The 18,314-nt window shown below is 63.5% G+C and overlaps 1 protein-coding gene across 1 annotated transcript in view; it reads right to left on the reverse strand.

Annotated features, from left to right (window-relative positions):
* The window catches only part of TIAM1 (TIAM Rac1 associated GEF 1), a 228,237-nt gene that overhangs the window by 23,324 nt on the left and 186,599 nt on the right, over window positions 1-18,314 (reverse strand). Inside the window, exons 14-17 of the mRNA XM_054577830.1 lie at window positions 14,001-14,082; window positions 11,282-11,368; window positions 7,996-8,220; window positions 2,689-2,792 (exon numbers count right to left, since the gene is read on the reverse strand). Coding sequence (XP_054433805.1) covers window positions 2,689-2,792; window positions 7,996-8,220; window positions 11,282-11,368; window positions 14,001-14,082 — 498 coding nt within the window. The remainder of the gene's footprint in view (window positions 1-2,688; window positions 2,793-7,995; window positions 8,221-11,281; window positions 11,369-14,000; window positions 14,083-18,314) is intronic.

The following is an 18,314-nucleotide window of genomic DNA, read 5'->3' on the forward strand; positions in this document are numbered from 1 at the left end:
CCCTTGGCGAGGGTGTCCCAGGCCAAGCTGTGGGCAGGAATTCATGCCTTCACGGCAGCCGCCTGCGCAGCCGAAGTTCCAGGAGGGAAGAACCGACAGGGAACACGTAGAAGCAAAGCAGAAACGCTTCTCGGGAAGCGACTGCCAGGTGGCCTGGGTCAGCTGACTGGCAGCGTCCTGTGCGCAGCACCTGCCCGCACGCCTCCCTGGCCCCGCGCTGCCCAAGACGCCCCTCGCCGCCCGGCGGGGGGCAGCTCCCAAGAGCGCAAGGGCTTTCCCTTTAACAGTTCGCATCTTCACAGTTTCCGCCAATGCTACTGCCACCAAAGCAGACACTGCTGACACAGTCACAGTTCGGATCAAACAGAAAAAGCAGCTTTCAGAATGAAAACGTTCTGACAATTATTCTAACACACTTGCTACAGGAAGAACAGTATCACAGCTGCCAGAGGGCCAGGAAGTTTCCAGGGACAAGCCTTTGGGGTTAAAAGCAGGGTCACGAGCAGCCCCTGGGCGGGGGCGGGGGCAGGGGGGTGGGGGGCCTTTGAGGCTCTGGCCACAGAGGCCCAGGGAGGAAGCGGCTGAGGGAGGAAGGCCCCGCGGCCCCTGCTGCGTGCAAGCCCCGCCCCTCAGCCAGCTGGAGCCGGCGAGGCGAGAGCTGCTATTAAAAAAAGGACAACAGAAAATCCCAACGTGCATTCTCTTTATCCTGACCAGTATTTCCTGAAACAATTCATTGAGGAAAAACAGCAAAAATATTACATCAACAGATTTCACATGTTTTTCCAGAGTAAAAAATGATTACTTGTTTTCTTACACTTATGTGGTTATTTGTTTATTCATTTATTCATGCATTTCAACACCCAACTTGCTGCTCCAAATCACCTTCCCTGCTCAGGCAGCTTCCGACGCAGAAAGTTCCACTTAGTTCTCGAAAAAATGACCCACTGATGCATCAAAAAAATACTTAACCTGAATCAAGAAACTTAAGATACATACTTGCTGTTCCTTTAGATCATAGAAAAGACCAGAAAGCTTAACTCTAAGGGGCTGTGAGGATGGCGGGGGGCCCGACTGCCCTGGCGCACGGCGCCGCTCGTCCGCAGGTTCCTCCTCTCCGGAAGCCCGGTGTTCCCGCCGGCCGCAGCCGCGGAGCCGCTCACAACGCGAGGCCCGGCGCTGCCGGCTCAGAGCTGGCGGCCTCCGGCAAGTCGCTCCGCCTCGCTGTCCCTCTGCCGTCAGTGAGGAAGAGAGGGAGCGACAGCGGCCGTCTCCCGGGGGCTGTGGGCGGCGCGCCGAGCTCCCCTGGGGCGGCATCCCGGCCGCTGCCCAGTGCTCAGCACGACCAGGGCTCGCTGACGACCCAGACGGCGCCACCACCACATTCGCTTCACAAAAAGCTATTTTAAAGGAGAATGAGTGTGTCCTGCAGCCCATGACAAATTAATTCAAACAAGGAAAAAAACTGCATCAGGTGAAACCCGGGGAGTGTTCCTGCGTGCAGGGTCGCCCGGCGCCCCCAACCACGTGGAGGGGCAGGCTCGGCTGCCTCGGCCTCGGCAGCCCCACCCGACCTTCGCACACAGCCGCTGCCCCCGCGTGTCGGCCCGTGAAGGCGTTCTACAGCGACGCCGCAGTGACACACAGGCCCCGTGACCGCCGCTGCAGGGGCGCTCGGGGCCTCGCGGTCAGGAGAAGGGCTCCGGGCAGATGAATCCGGGGCCCCCGGGGCCCCCCTGGCCCCCCCGGCCGCCCCTCCTGCCCTGTGACTCACTGAGTTTAATGACCTCGGACCCACAGCGAGGTAAAAACCACCCGAGTTCACAAGCGTTCAGAGTTAAAGGTTCAGGAAGAGGAAGAACAGCCATGTTCCTAAACCAAACTAGAATTTGAGTTCCAATAACGAAAGAACTAAATAAACACCCTTCAAAATACCCTCGGTCTGGAAATACCTGCCTTTGTTGAGGGCGACTGACCTCCCCCACAAAACACGCAGGCGGAAGCGAAGGCCCCAAAGTAACTGTGACGAGCGTGTGTGTGCTGGGGGCTGTGCACGCGGCGCGGGCGGCCCCAGTCCGCTGCGCCCCGACTGGCCGTCGGCGGCACCAAGCCCTCCAGCCTGCACGCGCCACCGGTGTGCACCTGCGGGCTGTCGCCACCTGCCGCTGCCTGCTGGGCTCGCCGGGGAGGGTCCCCAGAAGGAGCCTGCAACAGGAGACACGCAAGGAACACGCACACGCCACGGGGGCGTCCCGCGGGGCCACGGGGATGCAGGGAGATGGAGGGGCCCCCTGGGGATCGCAGGCTTTGAAACAGGGGTGCGGGCCTGGGCGGTGCCTCCAGTGTCGGCGTGCGTGCTGGGCGCCTAAGGCACCCAAGGCACCCCCTCACGTGGCGACGCGCCCCCGGGGGCCGGGCCCACGGCAGAGCCCCTCGCCGAGTCGGCCCAGAGGCAGTGCCACTGCCACGGGCGGAGGGAGACGCGCCCACTCCTGGCCGGGCTCCTCACCCACCCCCGCCCCGGCTGCGCGCTCCCGGGCAAGGCTGCCACGTGGACTTCCCGTCTGGTCTGGCCACACGTCAGCAGTGACGACGCTGGGCCCGTGGGGCGGGCTCTAAGCACACCCGCGGCCGAGGCGCCGCGTGTGCGGGGACGCGGGGAGAGGAGCGAGGGTGAGAGCCGCTCACCTTGCTGCTGCGATCCGTGTCATCCGAGGACTCGGCGTCCGGCCCCTCGGCCTCCTCCGGGGCGGCCTCCGCGCTGCTGCCCTGCGCGCCACACAGGCCGTGCCCTGCGGGAGGGAGGAGGGAGCAACCGTGGGCGCTCGGCCGCGCCAGGCGGGCGCTCCGGCTGCGCGCTGTCCCGCCCTCCGCCCCGGGCTCAGGCTCTACCATCGTGACTCAATGCCAGTTTTCACTACGTTTATTGCCACCACCACTCTCATGAGTCCATAAAAGAGTGTGCTTTTCTCACTTCTAAGGTGTAACAGCAGCTTCAGTATCCCCCGAAATCCACGTGTGGAGGCTCCCACCCCCAATGCGCTGTACGCAGAGGTGGACCCGGTCCACAAATGTGCACAACAGCCCCGGGGTCTGTTTCTGCCGAGCCCAGCAGAGCGGGGACGCGGAGGGCGCCACACGCCCGTCGCCCACTGCGCTCGGCACACACGGAAGGAGGAGACAGAGCGCCACGCTGCCCCGCAGGGCTTCCGAGAGCTGAAGAGCCTTGGACACGAGGGTCCCCATACGCAGACTCAGACTCGACAGATGTGGGGTTGGACCAAACACCCTGCCTTCCTTACAAGACACCCAGTGACCCTAACGGGCCACTCTAGAGGGGCCACTCCGGCTCGCCTGGGGAGACAGTGGCGATCCAACCAGGGGGCGCCGGGTCAGTGATCCCGGCACCGTCACCATGCGAGACACACACACACGCAGCAGCAGCACGGTCGCTGGAACTCACTCACGGAAGAACACAAGGCCCGACAGCAGAGACAGTTTTAAAGACAAACAAGACCAGGTGCTATCCTGCTGGACGTCAAACCGTGTTGTGAGGCTTCAGAGACACGGCTGACGGGGGACAGGGACCGGAGCAGAGCCCAGGATGCCCACCGTGCACGCGGGCCGGGAACGCAGAGCGTCTGATAAATGGCATGGGGACGGCAGAAAGTCCCCAGGTGGGAACATGAAGCTGGACCCCGGCTCCCAGCCGGAGCCAGGGAGGGGCGGCCCCACACAAAGACCCTGACTCCAACCTTCCAGAATAAACAAGGAGGTGCGGCTGCGACCTGGGGAGAGAAGGACTTAAGACACAAAAAGCACATGGCACTTGAGACAGAAAATCAAACGTTACTAAAACGTAAACCTTTTCTTGGTCAACAGGCTCCGTAAACGAAGCAAAACGCACCCTAGGCTGGAGAGTTCCCGTCCACGCATCTCAGTGGCAAAACACTACAGGACACAGGAGGACTCTTGGGACCCGCTCGCTCCCGCAGCGGAGGTGGCAGCTCACCGGACGGCAGAGGAAGGGCAAGCGCGGCAGCCTCGGGTGGCGGCCAAGGCGGCCGGGCCCAGCCCTCGGGCTCTGCTCTGCCCGCCCCGGGGGTCGGGGCTGGCCCAGGCCGCTCTGGCCAGCAGGACACGAGGGGCGATGTGCACACTGCGAGCTCAGGCCCCAGGTCGCCTCGCAGCTTCCGGTGCGGCCCCAGGAGCCCACGCCCACCAGCCGCGGAAACCCCAGGTTCACACGCGGGACTTCAAGGACAGCGGGGACCGGCCGCCCACCAGCACAGCCGCGCGCGAGGCCGCTGCCGCCAGCCCAGGGCAGCCCACCCGTCACAGCAGCACGAGGGGCCCCCGGCAAGGACAGCGGGACGAGCCCCTGCCAGGGGCCCGGCCCAGACCACGGAGCGCAGAGCTCTGGGCGCAGGCAGGGGCACGGGGGGCTGGGCGCAGTGCGCGCTGTGGTCAGCGGGGACGCCCGGCCGGACGGGCCCCCTCGCACCCCTGGGCTGGGGGGCGCGCAGCGCCTGTGCAGCGCCGCCTGGCTCTCTGCGCGGGCAGCAGCCAGATGTCCTCGCTCTGACCGGGCGCCCTCCGCGCGGGGCGCAGAGGCCGTCCTGTGCCGCAGACTCTGCCCAAGCTCCTTCCTGCAGCAGGGGTGCCCAGTCTCATTTCAGACCACAGCCCCCACTGAGCAGCCGATAGGTGTGGCCAGGCAACCAGACAGCCAGTCCCCGGACCCCCCCGGGCACCGCCGGCCACAACACACGGGGCCGGGGTCAGGCACGGTGCTCGGCTGCCTCCCTCAGTCACCCGCCCGGTGGGCGCTCGGCTGCAACTCCAGGAAGGGGCCGTCAGGCTCCCGGGGAGCCTGCTCAGCCAGCCGCTCGGCAGAGTCCAGGGGTGATGACGCCGCCCGGTCCCCACAGAGGCCAGGCGGATGGGAGCGCCGCTGAGGGAACCCGAAAGGAGGGCAGCAGGGGGGCCGCCTGGGCGCGGCGCGGGGCAACCCGCGCGGGGCGCGGGGCTGTAGAGCTGCTGACTGAGGAGTCCTTGTTTCAGGGCTTCATTTCAGGGACGCGCACACTAAGCCAGCACATTGTTCTTCGTGGCGGGGGCATAAAGCCGACGTTGAGAATGAGCATTATGCTGTTCTCAGCTCTTCCCTTGCCTCAAAAAGTAAAAGTTAAATGGCAGGGATGGGTATTTGTGTTGAGGCCCTTCCTCTTTACAGCCTGTTCTGGCCGTCGGTCAGTGTCCGTGTGCTGGGCTGGTCCTGGGGCCGCTTTCAGCCGCAGGCGCAGCGTCTACGCAGGCAAACGAAGGAACGTCTGCCTGGGGGGACAGGCAGGCGCACTCTGCCCTGAGAGCCCACCACAGCGCAGTCGGGGCTCGGTGGGGGGCCTGGCCAGGCCTGCGCACTCCGCCCCGTGAGACCGGGCCAGCTGCGGGCAGCCTCCCGCAACCGCCATCGGCCAGGGCTCGCAGGCTCCGTGGCTGGCCCTCTCCCGACGCGGCCAAACACCCGCGGCGGCCACCTTCAGGGGCTCCCGGCAGCGCCCCGGCCAGGGGGCTCCCTGGGCACGGGTGCCACCCTGCACGCCAGAAGGTTGTGAGCTCAGCCTCTGGGCAGGGAGCGTTTGGGACGCGACCAACCAACGGATGCTTCTCTCTCTCTGTCCCTTCCTCTCTCTCAAATCAATAAAACCATATCCCCAGATAAGGAATAAAAAACCAGACGGTCCCAGCACCCTAGAAGGCCTGGGGACCCCGCCCCCCGACGGACTCCCTCTGCGGGCGCCGCTCTGCCCTGCGCGGCTGCGAGCTCGCTCTCGGGCTGCTCCATCCTGTTTACACTCCTGCCCTTTCATCTTTCTCCTGAAATGGGGACCAGGAAGTGGCAGCGCCCGGAAGGCAGGAAGGCAGAGGAGACCCGGCGGCGGTCTGCTTGTACCAGCCGGCCGGCGCGGCCGGGCTGAGCCCCTGAGACCCTTCCGGAAGTGATTCCTGTTGAGGCCAACTTAAAAACCACACGAGAGACCAACACCGTGACGTGCGCCTCCTGCTCTGTCATCAAAGCAGCGCGAGGACCCGGCCCGCCCGGCAGGCTCTGTGCTGGAGGGTCTGCGGTCACTGCCACACGCTGAAAGCAGCAGCAGCTACCGAACAGAAAGCCCCCCTGCGATGTCGACCTGAGGACTTCCCCGTGCCCTGGTTCCCGCGACAGCCTTCACGCTCTCACACAATGCCCGGTGCACAGTAAACACGCAGCAGCCAGGCGGGGTCACTGAACTGGAGGAAAACCAAGCAGTGACGGACCTTCCGAGGGCAGCTCCGTGCCGCTGTTGGGGGCTTCAGCCTCCCGCAGCGTGTCTGGAGGATGTGAAGGTCGGTGGTCGATTTTAAGGCTCCAGCATATAAAAGATGAGACATGTATACACACTCATATTCCTAGAGCACACACTTATACAGGAATGTTTTTAATTTTAAAAAGCTTAATAAAATTTTTAGGTTTGCCAGGTAGCCTCAGAGCCTTTTTCAAGACAAGGTGCACGAACAGAGTGACCGCCTTACAAGGGGCCGACAGCGAGCCATTCCATGCCACCCGACATCGCAGGCAAGCAGACCGCACCTGTGAGGGGCCCACAGGAAGCGCCGCAGGTCTGCAGGCCCCGCGTCCCCGTCCCAGGCTCAGCTCTGCCCTGCGGGGACGAGCAGCCAGAGGCAGGGCGGGAAGGACCCAGCGGGGCTGTGCTCCAGGGGACCCGTATCTCCGAGAACAGGCCACAGCGGACCGGCCAGCAGTCCAGCTGGCAACCTCGCTTCACGCCCACAATCCCCAGGAAGAGCTCGGAGAGACCTGAAAATCGGCCGTGTGCAGTCCACACTTCCAGGCTCTATAAAATCTTCTCAGTCACCGGGTCTGACTGCTGCAGAGCCGCCTGCCTCGCGCTGGGTTTCCGGCCATGGCTGCCGCCTGCCACCTTGTGGTCGCAGAGCGGAATGGCCTCCGGACCCCGCCCTGCTGACGACAGGCTGAGGCGCCGCTCTCCACACACCCGCCTGGGCCACGGACCCAGCGGCAGCGCAAGGAGTCAAGGGCGCCTACTGTACTGTACGGCTGCTTCCCGGCACCTCCACGGAGCCCCGCACACAACCTCGGGGATCCGTGCCCTGCTGGCCTGGTCCTACCCTCAGATTCTGAAACGAAGACTTTGTTTCTTTAACACAAGATTTTCAAAGAAAATCAACTGAAAACACCAGCCCACTGGGGGAGCCCCAGCTCCAGGCCAGGGTCCCTCAGGACCCTCCCGCCCTCCGGAGCCGCGTGAAGACATGAGGCCGGTCACAGGGGACAAATGTGGCTCCGGGGGCACAGCCGGGAGGAACTGGGTCCTGTGACACGGGTCCCGTGCAGGGGCCCGGGGACCGCGAGGGGTGAGGCTCTTCCAGCTTGAGTGCAAGGCTATCGGAGGACCAGGGGGGCCAGGCGTCCCTGGGAAGGCGGACAGCCCGTGGGCAGGGTGGGGGCTCCACCAATGGGCTCCCTCGACCCTGCAGCGGAAGGGCCCAGGGGACGAGTGGGCGAAAACAGACGCCAAGGGCTGTCTGCGCCGGGCATGCCGTCCTGTCACACGGAGGGGATGGGGTGCGGGCTGGGTGGTGGGGGACGGTCACAGGAACGGCAGGGGTCAGACTCAGAGCCCCTCCCGGATTCCCGGCACTTCTGTGTCCCCATCTCCGCCCGCAGCCCCCAGAGAGCCGGCCTGCCCAAGTGCCCTCCTCCAGGATGACCACCGACAGAGCAGTCCTCCCAGGCACCAGAGTCCCCCGTCCCTGTGACACTTCGACAGGAAACACACGCTCGGTCATCAGCTCATCTCACACGCACACGGGAGGCAGCCGCCCGGACCCTGTCCCCGCGCTTGCGAGCGGCGCGGTCCACCCCGCGGGCCACCCCGGGCTCAGGCTGCGGCCACACGCGCGCCTTACCTGGGCTGCCGGCGAGGAAGGCGAGGGGGCCCTGGCCGGGGTCCGCGGGGCCGTCGGCGCGGCGGGGCGGGCTCTCCAGCAGCGGCAAGCCCCCCTCCAGCCCAGGGCGCGTCCTCACCAGGAGGCCCAGGCTGGGCTGCAGGAGGAAGTCTCTGAGCGCCGAGGAGCTCAGGCTGCTGGCGGCGCGATTGTTGATCTCGAGAATCTCATCCCCCGCCTTCAGGCCTGCAACGCAGCAGAAAGTGGTTAGTTTCCCACAGAGTCCGCGCGGAGGCGGCTCCTCAAAGCTCCGCCACCCAGCGCGCCCTGAGCTCTCTTCCGCGGCCCGTGCCAGGCACTCCCTCATGCAGACAGGTGCCCGCAAGTGGTCCGCAGGTGCCCGGGGCCTCGGCGGCCAGGAGGGCCCGGGCGCGGCTGTGCCTGCCCTGTGCCGCCTGAACACGCCGGTGGGACCAGGCCCCTCGCCCCAGGTCTGTGGGCGCCCAGCGCCCGCCGATGCCTCCTCGCTGATGCCAATTCAGGCAGCGGCCTTAACATTTTGAGGGGAAAAGGCAGAAGTGCTCTCTGACCAAGGTGTGGACGAGCTGTCCACTCTCACGCTGCTCGGGTGGCTCGGCTGTCGCCTCCCCCACTCCTGTGACCCGAAACGCAGGGGGCTCGCTCTGCCACGACACGCGGCCGTCCTGTTCCGAATGCACTTGAGGACAGCAGATTCTTCCAGAATCAACGCCGTTCGTTTTTTGCCCCCCTCCCGCCAAAACTACATCAGGACTTGGAACATCCTGGGGAAAGTCCCCAGAGGTTCTGTGACTTTTTGCAAAGCAGGCTGGGAGAGCCGCCCACGTTTGGGACCCACGGAGTAGCCCAGACCAAGAGAGCAAGAAGCTGCGGCCGGCCTTGGAGCAGTTCCACCCATTAGCAAAGGAACAATCCGGAAGTGTGAGAAAGGGAGAGTTCAGGGAAGAACAGAAAAGTATCCTTTCAGCTCAGAAGAAAGGAGTCTGATTATTACTTTCTAAACTTAAGTTTAAGATCAAACTTAAACAAGGCAACGGTTAAAGGGCAAAGGTAGATGCTAACCTGCAGGCACGACACGCCCCCCCGCCCGGCGCCCGAGCTCCCCCTCCCGCCCTGCAGGAGAGGGACCCCACAGAGGAGGGCTCGCCCCCCCGCGGCCCTGGGTCTCCCACCTGGACCCCAGTCTCCAGTTTTCTATCATAAGTGTCTCCAAGAAACATGGCGGGAGGGGAGGGGGGGAGGGAGAAACAAGAACATGTTTCTCCTACCGGAGTGGAATTCTGAGACGCTAACCAGTCCATTTTTAGATAGATTTTAACATCGCAACATTTGAACTGAAAATACAAAATTTCTACACGTGGGAAGTTTTTTTTGAAATCTTCTCTTGGAGACGACCCTTTCGGTTGGACATCAGAGGAGGGAACAGCGCAGGGAGAAACAACGGAGAAGCCTTCCCAGCCACAGGCCCCATGAGCTCTGTTCCAGAACCTCCGGGCGTGCGGCACCCGCCAGGACAGCGCGCGTGGGGCTGCATGGTGGGCCAGGGGGACGCGCCAGGACCGGGCTGGGGGCACAGCCTTGTTTGGAAGCAGATCTCTGCCGTTGTGACCAAGAGGGGCCTTGGGAGACCATCGTGACGGGTTATCTAACAGGCTCCAACCCTTACAACACTGACCAAGTCCTCGGGAGAGGCAGAGAGACACACAGAGAGAGGCCACGTGGACAGGGAGGCAGCGACCGGGCGGAGGCAGCCGCGGGCCAAGGACACCTGGGGCCCCCAGCAGCTGGAAGAGGCAGGAAGGACCCCCCACCAGCCCCCGAAGCCTTCAGAGAGCTGTGAGCTCGGACTTCCGGCCCCCAGGACCAGGAGGACCGGGAGAGGTCAACTTCCGTCACTTGAAGCCCCGGTGTGTGTAAATTTGTTACAGGAACCCCAGGAAGCTCATGCACGGGCTCCCGGAGGCAGGGAAGAGGCCCGGCAGGGGGAGCAAGGGTGTGCCTGTCGGGTCTTCTGTCGCGCGTCACCAAGCAGCCGCTTGTTACCGACTCTCCCCGACCACGGCCTTCGTAAGAGGGAAAAGGAGTTAAATGAGTCAGTGGAACAACCCACGTCAGACTCTGAGCTCAGCCTGAAGGACCGACAGGGAGGCAGGGAGCACCGGCTCTCAGTGCTGACACCTGGTGGAAGAGCCAGGAACGCGCTCCTACACCCAGCACACAGGACAGGCGGCCCCTCGGCCCAGCCCGGCGAAAGCCGCTCAGAGGGACTGGCCGGTGGCCTTCGCCACAGGGAAACACTGGGCGCCATGGAAGGGGCTAGCCCAGCCCCGGCCGAGGCCACACGAGAACAGGGGACTGAGCCCAGGCTGCCCATGGGGACCAGAGACGTGTGTGGGACACGCCCTTCGGGGCAGCAGTAGCCGGTGTGAGCGCAGCCCCAGGAAGGCCCGGCCGAGAGCAGAGCCGGGAGGGGCGGGGACATGGGACGAGCTGTCCACCCCGCAAGCGCCGAGAGCCCACGAGGGCTCACAGAAGCAGACGGACAAAATCCAAGCGCAGCGCCCTTAGCGCCTGCCGACACTGGGAGCAGGGGGCCGGCTCTGGGTCTGACGCCAGGCTCCTGCATTCGAAGCATCGAACGGGGTGCGACAGGAGCCAGGGCCGCTCGGCTCCACTGCTGCACCAGCTGCAGGCGCCCCCACCCCACTGCGCTGCCCCCCCCGCCAGCAAAACCACACCACCCACCCCCGGGCCCGAGGGGAGGACCCCGTCCCACCTGCGCAGGCTGGGACGCGGCTGCGGGGATGTCCAGCTCCAGCCTAGAGAGTGGCCGCACCTCGGCCCTCGGTTGCCCCGCCCACGAGGGCCGCCCCAGGGACGGCGGCCACACCAGCCACACCAGCTCCGAGGGGCTCCGGGGGGTCGGCGATGGCGGCGTGGGCCGTCACCGCTGCAGGCCGGAGCAAGGCGCCCCCCGAAGTCCTGCTCAGGAAGACCCGGGGCCCCAGCCCGGCCTGGGTGGCGGGGAAGACGGCCACTTCGGATGAACGTGAATTCCCACCAGAGCGCAATTTAAAATCCACAGCTGTGGCATTTCTTACACACCTGAATCTACGGCATAACAGCCACAGTTCCTAGGTTACAACAAGACAGCGTTCACTCTTCACGGAGTGTCTGGGCATGTCTTTCCCGCCCACCAAGGAGAGGAGACCCGAAAGGTAATTTCAGATGGACGGACGGATGGACGGACGGACGAACAGTGGCTCACCTTTCTTGGATGCTAGCCCAGTGTCCTTCACACTGTCCACGTAGAGCCTCCGAACACCGTCTTCATCCTCAGAAGACAGGAAAAACCCTGGGAACACAGGACAGAGGGGACCTCGCACTCTTGAGGCTGCGCTGGCAGCCACGCACCCACGTCTGCGTGGGGCCTGGCGCGACCGCCTCCCGCTCGCGCTGCTTCGCGAGGCAGGAGGACGCCTTCTCGATCGCTCTGAAGGGAGCCACCGCCGCCAGGGCCTGGACCCTCATGCTGCCTCGCGGCTGCAATGGGAAGCAGCTGGTTTTCCGCCTGCCTCGCCAGTAAACGCGCAGGCCCGCCCTCTTCAGGCTCCTCCGCAGCACAGACAGGCCCCCGTGGGGTCCCCTCGACTCTGCAGCAAACCCCTGTCCCCGGGTCTGTCCCGACCGAGGGGCGGTGGGGCGCGTGCATCCCTGCATGCTGCCCTGCGGATACTGCTCTGCAAGTTCCAGTTCTGCACGCAGGTCCGAGCAGCCACAGCCACGCGCCTTAAACCCAAGCCCATGCTGAACGCGACTGATCTCACGCTCTGCCAGTGCCCAACTGCCTTGCACTGGCCCCGGTGTGCAGCGCTCAAAGTCCACAAGCTAAGGAATCCTGGGCTTTGCTACATCCCTCAAGAATAGGGCAAACCAGACCCAAGGACAGTAAGTGGTCTGGGAATCCAGGCGCTTCCAATTCTCTGGCTACAAGGCCTGGTCACCTCTAATTCTGTCTAGAAAGTCTCACGCCACGTCCTTCCTGATCGATCAGTGGCACGTCTGCAGCACACGCCGACTGCCCCCGCCCCCGCCGGGGTAAGACACCGTGGCCGACACTGTAAAGGGCAAGCGAGATGGATGAAGGCGTGCTTCTGCTCCTGGAGGAAAATAATCCCGCAGCACAGAGGCTGTCTCCAGGCTGCACGCAGAGGAGAGCAGGGTGGTTCAAACAACACATGACCAACGAGGAACAAGACAGGACAACTCGTCATGGGCCTGGGCTGAGTCCCTGAGACTCTTCAGGCCGCGTCATAACGAACGCCTGTTTCCGTGTTTAGCTCACGGGTCCAGGAAACCGACACCCACGCAGGCAGAACTGCCAGCCGCCGCCCCCCACACCGGCCAGGGGCCCGGGGCACTCCAGGCCACGCCCCGCGGCGGCCGAGTCTTCCCTCGTTCGCTTGTTCTGAATCACATTCCTATGACAGCTTGTGACTTCCGGGGGGGCTTCAAGAAGCCCCCACTTCAACAGAAACAGTCTTACACATGCACAGGGCTTGACATGGGCATGTTTGTCTGCATCTCCGTGGAGAATTTTTTCCTTCTGTTATAACCGAGAGCTATGTATGGGGAAAGAATGGATACAATTCCTTCGAACGCCTGCTGTTGAGCACTGAGACCAACACTTTTTTCTGTTAAAAACACCCGGGGACCAGCCTGAACAGGAGGCATCGGGCGAACGCCGGCCTGAGAGTATGAGGCCGCGGGAGACCGAGCGACGGGGCGGCGCCACGGCTGCTCCCCTGGGTCGCCCCTTCCACGCCACGAGGTGGCAGCCGGCCTGCAGACCGCAGGGGGCAGCACGTCTGCCGGGCACCCGGGAGCCGGGCGCGGGTCGGAGCGGCAGGCGGGCCCCTCAGGGCGGCGGGCACCCCCGCGGGAGGGCCGAGGGCTGAGGCGCGAGGTCGCTCAGCAGGGAGCCGTGGCCCACCAACGGACACAGCAGGCGGCGGTGCCGACGGTCCTGCGGGAGCGGCCCCCGCCCCGGTAACGTGTGCCCGGGCGACGGAGACCCTAACCCTCCTCACGTGGACACACGAGGACAACACGGCACGCCCACAGGCGCCCCTTGGGGGCGACTGAAGCCCACAGGGGTCCGGCAGCACACGCTCCAGCCAGGGGTCGCCCCCTGAACAGGGCGGCACGCCACTCCTAGCGCGCGCGTGGGAAGGCCCCAAGCAGCTGCCGGGGGGAGGGGGTGCCCAGTGTGCCCCCCTGAAAGCGCGCCGCGGGGCCAGCCAGCCCGTGAGCACCGCCTGGAAGGACCATCCTGACCAGGAAGGAAGCGGCTGACACTGCGCGGAGCGGCCACGGAGCTGCCCCGAGTGCGGAGGCTCCGGGAGGAGGCTCGTCCTGGTGCTCGTGACCCAAAAAAGACCATGACAACGACAGACAGGGTGACACCGGTCCAGAGTCCAGGAAACATGGGCATTCAGTGAGACACGAGCAGCCCGTGACAAAATGGGGTGTGGGACAAAAATGCGACCGTGAGACTCCCCGAGAAGGGGGTGGCCGGATGGAGCAGCGGAGGGGACCACGGCCAGCCGCCCAGGTGACTGCGACTGCGTAAGCCAGTTCCAGGACCTCGCGGGGCTGCAAGGCCGGAACACGCACTCAGCACTGCCTCCGCCCCCGGGCCGGCGGCGTCGCAGGTCCCTCCCTCGGGGTCAGAGCCAGGCGCGGCCCTCGGTCTGTGGTGAGACTTTGGTTTGTGGACGCTGCCGTGACTCGTCCACAAACCAAAGCCTGTACCACGCAGCCACTGCAGGTGCTCCTGTCAGACCCACGGGAGCCGAGCCCCGGTGCTCCCTCGCACCGGCAGGAACCGGCCCCAAAGGCATTCCGGGGAATCGTAAGTGAGTACGTGTTCGCACAAGAATTGCTTAAACTTGAAAAACCCCAAGATCAAAGAGAAATGCACATACCGTAATTATCACTGGCTGTATCGGACTTCTCCATCTGGATGCTCTGAGTGACTTTTGGACAAATTTCAATTTCTTTGTACAGCTGAAAATTACAAGGAAGAGCCTAATTAGAATTTCAGTATAATGACACTTTAGACGTAGCCATCGTTTTGTAAACCTGTTTTTCCATGGTCAGTGCCTGAGAGCACCTTTTCCCCACATCCCAGTGTTTGTGCTGAGCCCCTAAAGCGCCGGAGCAGAAACTCGCAGCTCACACCCCAACTCAGTCCCTAAGCAGGTTCCACGATGGAGCTCTACGCAACTCTGGGTGTCTTTTCTCACCCTGAAGTCACCAAAAGTCTCCTGCACTGGAAAAAACTATTAAAATCAGGGAGGAGTCCCAGCCAGGCCTCGGAGTCGGGCGGAGCAGCGCCCTGCGCACAGAAAGGCCAGGTTCCATCCTCCCTCCCGGGCAGGGTGCGGACCCGGGCGGGGGTGGGGGGGCAGCCGAGCAAGGTCTCTCTCCCCTCCCCCTCCTCTCTAAGATCAGTGAATATACCTTCAGGTGAGGCTCAAAAAAGGAAAAAAAAGGACAGGAAGAGACTTCAGGGTGAGCGCGCTCTAGTGTATGAAGCTACTGAATTACAATGTCAGGGACCTGACACACAATGTTGTTCCACGAGTCACCTCAATAAAAAAATGAATTAATTAAACAAACCTCAAACAAGGTAACAAGGTCAGGGGCAGGTTATCAGGACCCTGCTCGGGGTCCACGGAAAAAGGGGAGTCTCAGGGCTTCTGTTCTGTTCTAGTCACACACCAATTTGCCCAGAAATCCATGGCAGGACAAGGAGGCAGAGCCGGATCACAGCGCGAGACGGACAACAGGCACTCTCAGCAGGTGGAGCGCGCCCGCCTTCAGCCATGGTCGCAGCGGCCTCCCCAGGAAGCCGAGCACACCCGCAGCTCCCCAGACGCCCAGGAGAGCCCGGGAAGGGCTGAGCAGAGCCAGCGGGCCGTGTCGGGGAAAGGCTATGCCAGCGAGTGTCGCTGACACCTCATCTCCGCACGTCTGGAGCGATCATCAGCGGAAGGGCCCCAGGTGCCCCGGCCCTCACGTGCCCCGAGTCACCGGGGACCCCGTTACAGCCGACGAGAAGGCGGCCGGGGGGAAGCGCGTTCCTCCTGAGCCTGTGGGGCCCAGAGGGCAGGGCGGGGTCTGATCCCGGGTCCCCTGCCGGAGCTCAGTCCCCCGACCCATCCCCCCTCAGACGCACACCAGGGTGAAGGGACCGGCCAAGGCTGCTTCCGACACTGAGGACCCAAGTGCCAAAGGGGACGAAGGAGTCGCCAGCCACCAGGAGCCCTGAGGCTGCCGCCCGGCCCTGCAGCACGTGGGGAGGGCGCCTGGGGGCCCGTCCGTCGGCCCGTGCCCGCTCTGACGCCCCGGCCCTTCCGCCAGGGACTGCCCGGCTCTCCCGGCTGGTGCAGAAGGGCGCCGGCCCCTCCCTGGCTGCTTTTCCACAGCGTCCGACAGGCGGCAGAGGCGGCCGCGATGACCCGGGCCCGGAAGCCTGAGAAGCAGGCCGTGGCGGAAAGCCCGGGGCGGGGGCGGAAGGCGCCCGCCCAGCCCATCGCGCCCACGCGCACGGTGACGTGGCTCCCTCCAAGGGCGGCGCGTTCAGGGCCTGATTCAACGCGGCCTCACCGTTACACCTCAGGGATGCTTTCCACACAAATCAATTCTGAAATTACAGAGATTAAGTGTCACACTGATCTTTAGTTCACAAAACACGGTCACCAAAACTATAAGTACCGAACAGAATAAAGTTCACAACATACTTCATAAGCCCGCGGCGTGGCCAGCAAAGAGCCCCCCGCGTGTTCAGCCGAGTCCGGGCCTCGGCTGTATCTTCCCCGGTGACCCGAGAGCCGCGCTCCCCGCCAGGTGGCAGCACAGCCCCGTCGGCTCGGAGGGCCTCCCGAGGTGCCCCTGGTTTTCCCACGGCCTGGCGGGCACCGCTCTGTGGACAGCTTGCCCGCTGGTTCTCGGCGTTACCGCCTCCTTCGCAAGTGGTCTGAGAGTCCGTGGGTGCTCTCACCGGTCTCAGACAACGGGTGTTGAGAAATACAGACAGGCCCCTCAGCCCCCGAGGTTTCGTAGGCTAAAATTCAGTTTAATAAGAAGTACTACCAAAATGCATGACACTTCTAGAAGGGTCTGTGTTTTAAAGCGCACTTTCCATGCACCCACAATACCTGAAACTAGAAACTGTGACACTCAGCCCTTTCACGCACACACATCTCTGACGGACACGTCCGCACACACCCTTCATGCCACCATCAACTGCGCTGCGTGTCCTGCCTCTTCTCAGAAGCCGGACTGAAGCATCCTCAGACCGGAAAGCAGCACTGGTCACGGAGGCGCCTGAGTTACGACGGAGCGAACGTTTCCTGCCACGTGGCCCTTCGGAGCCTCGGCCTGAGCCTCCGTCACCCACGGCCCGGGGGCACCTTCCTGGTCTCCCGCCCTGCAGCCCACGGGCCGCGCACCAGCCTCCGTGAGCAACGGAGGCAGAGGGGAGGGCGTCCCTCCTCTCCCGAGGCTCCCCTTCTCCCCTGGGCCCTGCGCGGCGGGGCCCGCGCCCCCCCTCTCATCGCCGCGCCCCCCGCCCCAGGCCGTTCGCTCACCTGCCACGGGTCCCCCCACCCCCGCCCCAGCACCTCCGGGGCCCGCTCCCCGCGCTCGGACAGCAGGCCGGAAAGCGCAGAGCTGCTGCTCCAGACGCCCGGCTCTCTCCCCGCACCCCAAAGCAGCACGCGTGTCTGCACGTCTTCCTGTCTCCGCAAGCTTGCGTGTCGCTTTTAGAAGGAACGGAGATTTTTCTGGGTACGTCCCAGTTCCCAGGACAGCCGCCACGGTCACAGGCACACAGGACACGCTGCATGCAGGCTCACCGGGGGAGCGATAAGCCCATCCATCAGTGTGTCTGTGAACTGTTCATTCCCCACTGTCACTTTAAGGAAAGCACGTTCAGCCCCGGCTGGCGTGGCTCTGGGGACCGAGCGCCAGCCTGTGAACCAAAGGGTGGCCAGTTCAGTCCCCAGTCAGGGCACAGGCCTGGGTTGGGGGCCAGGTCCCCAGTAGGGGGTGTGTGAGAGGCAACCGCACATGGATGTTTCTCTCCCTCTCTTCCTCCCTCCTTTCCCCCTCTCTAAAAATAAATAAATAAATAAATTTTAAAATACCATTTAATATGGCTTTTAGAAAAGCCAATGTCTCTACATTCTATCATCATTCCATGGGTTGGACCCAATATTTGAGGACAACCATCAATAAACAGGTCATTTTTGAGGACATGACTTCAAACATCTGCGGCTACCCTGGTCCGTCCAAAACTAAACGGTGGCCGGCTCCGGTCATCGACCGGCCGGTGAGGACTGGCGCCCGTTCAGTGAGGAACAGCACACTGAATGCCGGCCCCCGCCCCAGCAGCGCCAGGGCACCGCGGGCTCGGGGACGCCCGCGGCAGTGTGACCTCCAGCGAACGCCCTCCAGCAGGGACTGGAAACCAGGGACCCGCAGACGGGATCCAAGGGGCCTGGGGACCGGGACACTGGAAAACAGGAACACAGCCCACAAGCGAAGCGCAGCGTTTTCTGCAGCCGTGAATAAACGCAGGCTACGGGCACAGCGACACCCGCAGCCCCTGCGAGCTTGTCGCAGGCAGAAACCTCAGCTCCTCTCACGCGCTGGTCTGCGGCTGCTCGCACTTCAGCCTGCGCTCACCACCACCGAACACAGCGGCAGCTGGCGGGCCTCCCGCTGGGTCGAGTTATTTAAGGAGGTAAGAGGTAAGCGCATGTGTTGTCATCATTTTAAAAATGTTTTTTGACAACACAGGTAGCCCCGTGCACTTCATTTCAGGCCAGCTGAGAGCTGTGCTCTGAGGCGGGGTCTAGAGGCTCACCGGGCTGCCCAAGGCGCCCTCAGAGCCACAGAGGTAAGGGTCACGGCAAAACCCGCAGCGCGAGGGGTGATGCCCATGCCCGTGCCACCCGAGCAGGGGCAGGCGCTTCCTCAGGGGTCGCTGCGCTGGGGACCGTCTGCAATAGTTGAGAGAACGTGCCATGGTCTCTTTGTTTCGCAGATTCTTTTTTAAAAATTACGTGTATGACACATACACAGCGACTACAGACACCAGCACTTGGTCTCCTATGCTGGATGAGACCACACAGTGGCCAACACTGACAAACAGTAAGTGATGTGGGTTTGACAAGTCGTCCCAAGCACCTACTGCGAGCTGCACAGAAAGGACTGGGGAGCTGCGTGGG

The sequence above is a fragment of the Pteronotus mesoamericanus genome, unplaced genomic scaffold, assembly GCF_021234165.1.
Source record: "Pteronotus mesoamericanus isolate MK-2021 breed Mesoamerican mustached bat unplaced genomic scaffold, CSHL_Meso_final contig_116, whole genome shotgun sequence".
Lineage (NCBI taxonomy): Eukaryota > Metazoa > Chordata > Mammalia > Chiroptera > Mormoopidae > Pteronotus > Pteronotus mesoamericanus.